General features: G+C 34.6%; 1 protein-coding gene across 1 annotated transcript; it reads left to right on the top strand.

Moving 5' to 3' along the window:
- Nucleotides 1-3848: 3848 nt before the first annotated feature.
- Nucleotides 3849-10648, top strand: LOC132716911 (toll-like receptor 2). Its single transcript, XM_060700246.1, is given in 3 exon segments — nt 3849-4101; nt 7364-7930; nt 7932-10648. Coding segments are annotated over 2 exon segments (2487 nt in total). The 5' UTR covers nt 3849-4101; nt 7364-7471; the 3' UTR covers nt 9960-10648.
- The last annotated feature ends 1816 nt before the right edge of the window (nt 10649-12464 follow it).

Genomic DNA, 12464 nt, shown 5'->3' with positions numbered 1-12464 from the left:
CAAATATGGTACAAACTTGTACCATATTCGGATGAAAAATGTACCACATTCGTTCCGAAATTATGTACACACTCATCATCGTCATCATCATCATCATCATCATCGTTATCTCATCATCATCATCACCATCATCATCATTATCATCATCATGCATCATCATCATCATCATCCATCATCATCATCACCATCACCATCATCATCATCATCATCATCATCATCATAACTACAATTTGCATCAACGTCATCAATACCATCATGAAAATAATCATCATAGTCATCATCAATCATCATCATTCATCATCATCATCATCATCATCATCATCATCACCATCGTCATCGTCATCATCATCATCATCGTCATCGTCATCATCATCGTCATCATCATCATCATCATCATCATCATCACATCATAACTACAATTTGCATCAACGTCATCATACCATCATGAAAATAAATCATCATCGTCATCATCATCATCATCATCAGCAGCATCATCATCATCATCATAAATCATCATCATCGGCGGCCGGTAATCATTGGCTGTCACATAATAAAAAACTTTTTTTCATCATTCATCATTATTATCATTATACATCGGCCGATAAACATCGCAGTTATCATCATCACAATCATCAAACACCCAATCATCATCACCATTGTCATCATCATCAATTACCATCATCATCGGTCACCATTAACACCATCATCATCATCATCGTCACCCATTAACGCCATTATCATCATCATCGTCATGATGATGACAAAGAGTTTTGATGATGATGACGACGAATCCAAAAATACCCGGGTCATCATCATCATCACATAACTTTTATCATCATTTCTCATCATCAATCACCATCATTATCCCCACAATCATCAAGGTCATCTCATCATCAACCCATCATCATCACACCATTTTCATCATCGTAATGAAGATACACAAAATTGTATGATGATAACTTTGCGATGTTTTCGGGTCGATGGTGATGATGATGACCAAAAGTTTGTAATGAATGATACACGACGGTCAGCACATCATCATCATCATAATCTACCGATAAAAATCGCCGTCAGCATCATCAAAACACATTTGTAATCATAATCATCATCATTATAATAATCATCATCGACCGATAAACATCGCTGTCATAATCATCAAAATAGTTTTGTTATGTCATCATCATCATCATCATCACATCAATTATCAACACCCCAATGATCATCCTCGTTGTTATCATCACCAACACCACCATCATCATCACCATCAAAACCAACATCATCAATATCCATTATCATGATCGTATGGGTGATCACAAAAGTTTTTTTTTTGATGATAATGATAGCGATGTTTTTCGGTCGATAATGAGGATTGTTGTGATGATGATGACGACGATGAGAATATCATCATCATCATCGCCAATAAACATCGCCATCATCATCATCACAATAATTTTGTTATCATCATCATCATTATCATCATCGTCGGCCGATAAACATCGCCGTCATCATCATCTAAAATCTTATCATCATCATTATAACCATCATCATCGTCCGATAAACATCGCTGTCATCATCATCCCAAAACGTTTGTTTATCATCATCATCATCATCATTATCATCATCATCATCACCACAATCATCAAACCCCAATCATCATAACCACTGTCATCATCATCACCACCACCATCATCATCACAAATTTTTTTAACCATCATCATCATCACAAATGTTTTGTCATCATCATCATCACATATTCATTTTACATTTTGTATTTTATAATTTGTTCATTCAAGAGATTCAACAAACTTGTACTTTTTTCATTTTATTGGTATACTGACAGGATTTTTCAAAGTAATATTGAAGAACATAGAACAGCATTTAAATTTTAATCCAACTGTAGCATTACAGAGTTACCTGGGAGCAAGCACGTCTCTAGTCTTAGAGTACTAGTACTTAGTAACCAGCTACTAAGCAGATACATTCGCCAGTAATTGACAACTGCCCTACTTGAACAGCGGTAGGGGAAGAATGGCCGTAGAAATCATTTCGTGACCAATCTCCACGAAAGTATCTGGCCGCGCCGGGAATCGAACCCAGGCCGCCTGCGTGCCAATCTGACGCGCAACGACTGAGATAAGCCGGCGAAACAGTTACACAACCAGCAAAATCCATGTAAAGTGTGGTTAGGTTAGCTTTTTCTGTTACTGCTAGTTACGACGACGACGACGACGACGAATGATGATGATGATGATGATGATGATGATGATGATGATACTTTTGTCACTTCCAATATTAGGTTAATTACAATGTATTTGGTTTGAAAAAAAAGTTTACACATCGGCAGACTATTTCATTTATTAAGAAATACATAATTTATGTACCATATACGTAGGCCATTTTCATTTTATGAGTTTTTTTTGGTATGTACCAAATACGTTTTGGCGAGCATATGAAAAACTTATTCCAACCGAATATGGTACAATGTTTGTACCATATTCGGTCGAAAATTGTACCATATTCGGTCCGAATATGGTACATTTGTACCATATTCGACCGAATATGGTACATTTGTACCATATTCGTTTTTGTACCAAATACGGTCCAACAGAGGTATCTTTAGAAATTAAAAGTACACCATTTTTGTCTATTCGGCTTTTCAAAAAAGTAAGCAAACGCTTCTAAAAGTAAATTAAGATTTTTCTTCTTCTTCTTCTCCTTATTCTACTTCTTCTTCAATATTTTATCAATATTTACTTGCATTCCAAGTTCCTTTTCTACAGACGTGAAGTATTTGTAATTACTGTATGGAACGAGATACTTTAATTGTATAAGTTACCGAAATAAACTTTTTCTTCTTCCTCAAGTGTCAAGTGGTGTATACATTACAGCAACAATTTGAGCCGTGTCACGACAAAACCAACATAATGGGTCTGCGACCAGCATGGATCCAGACCAGCCTGCGCATCCGCGCAGTCTGATCAGGATCCATGTTGTTCGCTTTCAGTTTCTCTACTTGTTATAGGGTTTGTAAGCGAACAGCATGGATCCCGATCAGACTGCGCGGATGCGCAGGCTGGTCTGGAACAATGCTGGTCGCAAACCCATTATGTTGGTTTTGTCGTGACGCGGCTCAAATTTTGTCAACTACCCTGCTCGATCCGAATATTACAAGAATGCAGTATATAGTTTGACTCCTCAATGTTTGTATTCCTTTAAAGGCCCATCATGCATCAGAAATGCTTTCATTTTTATTGTTCAAAAACTTTTTTATTTTTGGTATCTTACTACAATTATTTTAAAACTTAATTGCTATTTTTCCATGTTGGCAACGACTTTGAAAATTAAATCGTAAAAAGTTTGATATCATGGAGAATGACATTTAGCACATTAAAAAAGCATTATACTTATTATCTAGGACACGTATTCAGTTTATAAAGAAGTAGGTACTTAAAATGTGTGTTATCAAAGCAGACTGCACATCTGCTTTCTAATGTGATATTTTTTTTTATTTTATAAGCAATGATTCCAAAAGTACAAAAATCTTCAAATATTAGGGAGCGTTATTTCTCTTTTTTTAAATATATGTTTATATATATATATACTGTATCTCAAATCACACAAAAAACGCGTCCGTTGCGATTTTGTACTGTTCTAAATATCATTCTTTCAAACTTATTTTTAATGACCTAAATTACACCGTTAAGTTGATTAAGAAAGATGTCATACATGAATCAATACAGAATTCCCCTTATCTTTCCTATTAGCCTAGTTTTATACATCTTATGTAAATAAAAAAAGAATGATTGGTGTAACAAATAACACGAACATTTCAATAATGAGTTGCGCATGTCTAAAACCATGTCCAAAATCAGTGCGGGTGTTTGTGGTGCTGATCTGTAACGTTATATTTATCAAATATCAAACATCATTTTTTTAAAGTGCGGATATCTTAACTTCGCGTGAATGTTATACCATTTTACACAGATCGTGTGTTAATAAACTCTTCACTTAACAATATTTTAACTTCCTCTTCTGATTAACATCATGATATTAAATCATGTGATTTTATATGTATAAGGGAAGTTCGATTTGGAGATTGAGGTAACATTTCTTCTACAGTTTTTTTTAAAACACTTAAAACATCGATCTTCATATTTCACACAAACAATTGTTTGATTTGTCTTTTTATCGTATTATTTGGATGCATTATTTTCGTTCATGACAGGTCAAGACGGTACGTGGGTTATCGTTTGTTTTAAATTCGTTTTGTATGCTGACGGAAAATAATTCAGTTTAAACATTTTTCAAGATTAATTTCCTTATAAGACTAAAAACATTTAATATCTTTCAGCTTGAATTACTATTAACTATCGTCGACCGGAAAATATTGTAATCGCTTTTAGATGATTCATTGGTGTAAAATCATTATAACAAGAAAAGCAAAATGTGACGATTCAACCAGGTTTTCAACCACCCTGGTGCATATTGTCAGCACCCTGGTTTATATTGTCAGCATTTTGCAATTCGAGCATTTCTGGAGGAATAATCTCCTTTCATTTTTTTACATATATAATATATATGATATATTGATGAATATGAATTTGTATATGTAATGTTTCTTACTAATTATATTTAATGGGATATTTATCTTTACAAACAATAAACTAAAGAACAAATTCATTTTATTCATTAAACAAATCTATTCGTTAGATTGTAGTACTATATTATGTTGCTTTATTTTTTTTCTTTTGTACATTTACTTGTTGATTATCTCTTTTATATATACATAATTTATTATGCATTTATATATTATATATTAACATAGCAGAAATCAAACCGGAGCTATCAGTGACACTGATTTACTCCTATAAGCCGTCTGTGACTAAAACTTAAAATTTAAGACTGAAAAATGCAAAAATTCTGTAAAAATGTTGGTCATTGTCATGGAATTTGTACAGTTTACTATAATGTTATGATATTATGATGCATGACTAAGATATGTATAAACTTTAAATCTGATATAATCGCTTAAGTAGTTTAAAAATAAAATAAAAGTTGCACGCAGAGAGTGCATTTCTCCATATATTATAGAAGTGTTTTGGTACGGAAGCGTTCTTGAGTCGAATCTAAATGTTCTATAAAGGAAACCAAATTAGGTGTTTTAAAAGCTTAATTTTGACTTTATTACTCCTATATATTAAAAAAAATACATAAAGTTCTATGTAAATTAAGGATTTACAAATAACCAATATATATAAAAAAAGGGTCATAACTCTGCCCAAAAGTTCGCAAAAAATGACATGCGCCAGAGCTCTTAATAGTGAACCCTCTGTTTAGTTTAGTTTAGTGAAAAGCGCTTGAGGAAATACAGACGTGTGTAATCTTGTTTTTGATTTTTCTCAACCTTTTACCGCATGAGCATATCGTGAAAAAATGGCATTTTTCATTGAAAGCCTTCTGTTACAAGTTCAAAATGCTATGATACTTTGAAAAAAATGCACCAATACTAATGAAACTTGGCACTAATATTGACTGGATCATAGCCTCTGTATCCTAAATTTCCTGTTACCATGGCAACGGGGGGGGGGGCGTCTCAAAATTGCGAAAAATAACTATTTTGCATTGTTTTTTCCATCAAAACTGATTTCAAAGTGCTGCAACTTCTCAATGGATTGAGACAGAGTAAAAGGCTTTTCAGCATTGGTTACACATTACCTTAGGATCGACCTGAGGTCATTTTTAGCCTGTCATATGTCCAAACTTTTCTTGACGATGATGGGGAATACCGCCCCCTTCAAACCCCCAAACAGAAGGGGGCACATCCCCCTTCTGGCAACCCCTTGATGTACCATTTTGATGGGGGCGGCGCCGAAAAAGTGAACACTTTTTAACAACATTTCTCAAACGAAAAACAGTGTTTGGGTTTAAATAGAGCATTTTTTCACTGTTTAAGGCCTCAAAAGGGGGTGGGGTGCAAAAGCCGTCAAAACACGTCTATATGAGGTAAAAGGTTAAACAAAGAGAAATAACTCTGCCAAAATGTTTGAATTAAAGAAAAACGCGGTAATATGTGCCATGCAATCTGATTAAAATTAGCTCTGAATAGTGCTCCGCTTTAAGATCTAACAGTGACCATTTACGAAGTTATTTCTGATGATCCTTTACATAACCAATCATCAGCGAGCTTTCATAATTTTAAAAGCGATGTGATTTATAATTTTAACATGGCAATATTGAGTTGTCACTATTTCGAGGACAAACTTGCCGTTGTCCATATAGCCGACAGGTAAACTGGCAAAACAATCTTGCCAATTAAAATTGACTCCATTATTTCAAGTTAATTTGTAAAATAAATACTTCGAACATTTTTTTTCTAACAAAAATCAACAATTTGTTTAACTTCCACGGATAACGATATATTTCTAACGGCCTATGTAAAAACCGATTTGATTGCATGGCTAAAATAGCTTTCTCGTGAAATCCGAATTATAAAGAAGGTGAAGCATATATACATTCGTAAACAGATCTACATAAAAGAAATAAGTAGATCTGAACTTTAGTTAGATTGATTTACCATGGTACTTGATGACAAAACATCTGTAAAATTAAAATCGCTTGAAAATATGATCAGAATTGAGAACAAAGTGTATTTCTCTTGGTTTAAAAAAACAGCAAGTGATAATAATTCTGCCAAAAATGTTTCTGTGGAAGTTTGGTAAAAATCCCTTGAAAAATGTATCAGGAGTTGAGAACAGAAATGCATTTCTCTGTTTAAATTTGCAACCGCCCGCCGAATACCCCAATATAATTACCAAAATTTTCGTTAAAACTATTATTAATTAACTCTTAACACTGTTGAAACCGAAGATCAGAACCCTTTGCCCACCAGTATAATGCCAAACCAGCCTTATACATCACTGCAGTTTTAGATGTAATCGGCATATTTAGTTTATCAAATGTAGTGCATGTATTAGTATTTCCATCGTCATTAAATGTGTCAACCTCGGTAATAATTGTTGTTCTAATTTCATTAAACATTTCAACCTCTAGCTAGTGTGCTGGTCAATGATGGCGCAGTAACCGACGAACAAATTGAACAAATTAGAACAGTTAAAACTGCTAGCATAGGCAATAAGGCTGGGTACTGAGCCACACATGTGAATATGTTGTAAGATAGCTGACAAAACAAAAGTTTCTCATACAATGCACTTTTATCTTAAAATGCCAAAACAAGTACAGTCTCAATTGTATTCAATGTCGATTATTATTATATGTATTATTTTGCAAAGTCTTAGTCTTACATTTCACATTTTTATTGATTATACAAATGTATTTCTTGATGTTTTTATTTTGTTTATTGAAGGTGATCTGTCAAAGAAATATTACAAGAGGGTATCGTGGTCTTTGATCATCGACACTACATATTTTTTTGTTCTGCCTGGAAGCAAGACACATCGCGAATCATTTCAATATGAACGCACTGGCTTTTGTTTTCGCATGGTGCGTTTTCGTCGTTAATCTATCTTTTGGTCAAGAACATTCCTGTGATGACATCTTCCACTATAAAACTAGGCTTACAAACTGTGGGAACAATGAATGTTATTGCGCTGGAAAAGCTGCAACATGCATCGGAAATATCACTTCCACAATTATACCTGCACTAGATGACAATATCACAGAACTTAAAATCAAATGTTACAATTTATCGGTCCTTAATCGTCAGTCTTTTCAAAACATACAACGTTTGAATCTAACGAAAATTTCTCTCTGGCGGAATGAAATAGGGACTATAGCAGACGACATTTTCCATTTATTCCCTAACCTTACTTTTCTTGAAATAACTGATAACGAAGAGATAAACCATACCTCTTTATATGTTGCTCTTGGCAGCTTACCGCAATCCTTGCCCATACATTTGACCTTTGACAATAATCCAAATAAGCGATGTCAATGAAACATCTTTCAGATATCTAAACAGAGCAAATCTACAGAATTTGTCGCTCGAAAACAACATAATTACGAATATGAACTTAACAGTCCTACAGTTGTTGACGTCTTTACAAGAACTAAGCTTAAGGGGTAACTGGATCAGAGACATGACCGGAAATGAGACTTTGAATAGTCTTCGTAACCTTGATCTGAGTTCTAATCATCTGACGACAGTCAACTTTTGTTTAACGAATGGTAGCTCGTATTTTCCAAATTTAAACAATTTGCTTCTGGTAAATAACCGAATAGGAACAATCTTCGAGAATTTGATCTGTTTAAAAAGCTTAGAGCACCTTGACTTATCGAACAATTCCATTAAGACTGTGGATATGCCATCACTTTCGAACCTGACGTCATTAAAAACGCTTAAACTTTCCTCAAATTGGATTCAAGACGTTACTATAGGAAAGTTACCCGATAAACTTCAATCGATTGACTTCCAGAAAAATGAAATCGCAGTGTTTCCGCCTAACTTATGTAACATTTCCTCTAATAATACATTTCCCGCGTTACGAGCGTTAAATTTCAGCAGAAATTACATACAGAAGATAATGATAAGTAGATGGAAATGTTTGACCGGATTACAATCACTAGATTTCAGCAAAAATGACGTGTCCGAACTAAAAAACAATACGTTTATTAATTTGACCCGCCTAACACATCTGTATCTTGACAACATGATCCCATGGCTTAAGACAATAGAATTAGCCGCGTTTAATAGTACCTCTTTACAAAATCTTAGCCTTCGATACAACAGGATCGATTTCAGAAAACCGGACGCGGTACACATATTCAAATTGTGCCCTAACGTCAAATGGCTTGATATTTCTTACAATTTCTTTACGAATATGACAGAGTCCAGGATAGTTACGATTCTTTCGCCATTAACCAAACTTGAAATACTTAAAGCACAACATATAAGTCTGAGAAAGATGCCATCCGAAATAATTAGACACTTTGAACATTTAAGGTACCTGGACATAAATAGAAACCTTCTTTCTGTGATACAGTTTCCGGAATACTTCAAAAATGATTCACTAAGGCTAAGTATACGATACATCTCTGCGGCGGAGGGAGATATCAACACGATTAATGAATATTCTTTCCCGTCAAGTATTAAGAATTCTCTGAAAGAACTGGATATCAGTGACAACGAGTTTTCATGTGGGTGCGATATGCTGTGGTTCAGGGACCACGTTAATGAACATGGATATGTAGGAAATATAAAGCTCCTGCATTGGCCGGAAAAGTACAAATGTCGAAGTCCACAAAAACTTAGCGACAAAAGTTTCAAAGACTATGAACCAGTCGATGAATGCGAACATATGAGCCCTATCATAGTGGCCATTATAGCTGCAGGGTGTTCCTTATTTGTGTTTTCAATACTGTTTGCAACGGGCTACTGGAACCGTTGGTATATTCAATACTATTGGTATAAGATCAGCAGACGACGAAGAGATTGTAGGGCTGTAGATAGTGAAACAACACCTCTTGTGGACAAAATACAATTTGACGGATATGTTGTTTATAATAATGAAGATGACTCATTTGTACACCATACTTTTCGCAGTTTTATGGAAGACCAATTGGGATATAAGCTTCATATCTGGAAACGCAACGCAACTAATGGCGCTCTTGTTGACGTCATTCTTGACGCAATATACGCGTCTAGGAACGTGATTGTAGTTGTATCAGATAACTTAATGAAAGACCAATGGTGTAAGTTCCAAGTGGACGTTGCCGTCGATCGCAGCATAGAACTTGGCAGAAACTGTGTCCTATTTGTTGTCCTTGAAGACGTTAAATTTAAATTGATAAGCGAATCATGGTGTGTTCTACTCACGAAGAAACCGACAGCCTACTGGAGTAACAGCGAAGTGGCAAATGATATCAAAAAGAGATATTTTGAAGAGATAATAAAAAAACAGTTTGGCAAATCGTTAAGAGAGTTGCAGCAAAATGGTGAGTGACGCGTGGGCAACAAAGAAGACTTGCAAGGACATCTTCATTAGCCTTGTAGCTGAGCTTTCGTTTGAAGTATATACATTATATATACTAGTTTATATATGATATATAGTATATAATTAGGAAGTTTATTACATACCTGTGCCGCTTTTGCAACTCCATAAAAACGGCATTGCTAGTTGACGTTACGTCATTTGCGGTATACAAACATAACGTATTGAGGAGCTAAAATGTTAGCCTTACACAGTATATAAATGGAAATGGAAAAGTGTTTCCTTTTTTATTGTAAATAGCTTTCAATTTTATATAAATGTTTAAAAAGTTAAATTTTACCCTGTGCTTGACCTATTTTCTCTTTCACATATGGCGTTATAGTGCACATCTGGATCAGCGTAAATTCCGGAGAGGATCTAAATTATCTAAAGGAGTTTCGGAAACAATCTTTCTTATTCAAATTTCTCTGATATTTGAGACCTGTGGCCCGTGTTTTATCCCACTTAAAAGCTGCTTTTAAAATTTCATTAATTTTCACCATAAGAATAAACTGTGATATAAATGACATTTTATAAGTGTTGTTTAAAATAACGAGACCACCATTGGTGCTCACGATCCCGGAAGCTCATGGGGAGACAACATATACAAATATCTAAACTTTTCTGTTACTTTAAGTAGATTTTGTTAAGTGATCATGATATTGTATCACGGTGCATATCCATATCGGTACCCTCTTTGCGAAATCTGCCTGAAAGGTACCCTCTTTGCCAACATGCACAGGCCACTCTCTGCTAAAAACAACCTGCGATGGATAACCATACAGTAAAATTTCAAATATAATAAGGAAAGAAGGTTTGACACGTAGAAAAGATGTATACCACGGAACACTAGAATGTTTTATCTATGTGCTGATCTGTCATGTGCCCGTTTTTTCATGTACTACAAATTCACAATAAGCTACAAAAAATCGGACATGTCTTGCTTCGCCCATCACCTCGACATATTCTTTGGGCTGAAATGAACCTGTGGCTAGATTATATATGCATCATACATATACAATATGTTCATTTACATATCATCTTCGGACAAATGGCAGTACATTGTCAAAAATAAATGTTAAATTCATAAAACACTCCTACTTTCGGTTTTGCAGCGGCACGGGCTACCTCTCTTCATTTGAATTTTTATATCACAGGTACCCTCTCATTTTTAAACACACGTAGGTACCCTCAAGCACGACATACGCTTTTTATTTGCGTTAATCGATATGTATGCAATATTTCTTACTTTTATGTAAATATTCATACTTTAACGATTAACGCTAATAAAAGCAATATGTCGTTGCATTGAGTGTACCTGTGTGTGTTTTAAAAATGAGAGGGGTACCTTTGATATAAAAATTCAAAATGAAAGAGAGGGTAGCCCGTGCCGCTGCAAACCGAAAGTAGGGTGTTTTTATGAATTTAACATTATATTTTTGACAATGTACTGCCATTTGTCCGAAGATGATATGTAAATAAACATATTGAATATGTATGATTCATATATAATCTAGCCACAGGTTCATTTCAGCCCGAAAATATGTCGAGGTGATGGGCGAAGCAAGACATGTCGATTTTTTGAAGCTTATTGTAAAATTGCAGTACATGAAAAACGGGGCACATGACAAATCAGCACATAGATAAAACATTCTAGTGTTCCGTGGTATACATCTTTTTTACGTGCCATACCTTCTTTCCTTATTACAATGATTTTTTACTGGCTTGTTATCCATCGCTGGTTTGTTTTGAGCAGAGAGTGGCCTGTGCATGTACTGAGAGGGTACCGTTTCAGCAGATTTCGCAAAGAGGGTACCGATATGGATATGCACCGTGTGTATGCTCATTAAATTAATTAATTTGAGCCTTGTCATGACAAAACCAACATAATGGGTTTACGACCAGCTTTGATCCAGACCAGTCTGCGAATTTTTATTTCAAATGGTGTAATAGGTTCGATAACAAACACATCATTAGCATCTAATTTATTTTTAATTAACTCTTTAAGATGTTTGAAAGTTGATTCTACTAATAATGTTTTATTAATTATATTTGATAAATTGGTGAAAAGCTTGTGAATTTATTCAGTATTTGTAGAGTTATTGCCCTCTAAAACTAAAGATTAAACTTTTTTTAAACTTTAATTTTCAGCTTATTTGTGCATTTTCTCATCCTCGCTTTTGTTTCCTGGTGCATAACCATCTTCATATATTGGCAGGTGATAATTTAACGCCATACCACGAAAGACCGGTTGGGACATCTTAACTTCATGAATACCCGATTTCATCTTAATGAATTCCAGATTTCAACTCTACGAATTCACGATTTCAACTTCATGAATTCACGATTTTAACTTCACGAATTCACGATTTTAACTTCATGAATTCACGACTTTTACTTCACGAATTCAGCTTCGTGAATTCCCGATTTCTACTTCATGAATTCACTATTTCAACTTCATGAATTCACGATTTTAAC

Source organism: Ruditapes philippinarum, unplaced genomic scaffold (assembly GCF_026571515.1).
Source record: "Ruditapes philippinarum isolate M1 unplaced genomic scaffold, ASM2657151v2 ctg4772_1_1_1_1, whole genome shotgun sequence".
Classification (NCBI taxonomy): Eukaryota; Metazoa; Mollusca; class Bivalvia; order Venerida; family Veneridae; genus Ruditapes; species Ruditapes philippinarum.
This window is presented reverse-complemented; position numbering and strand designations above follow the sequence as displayed.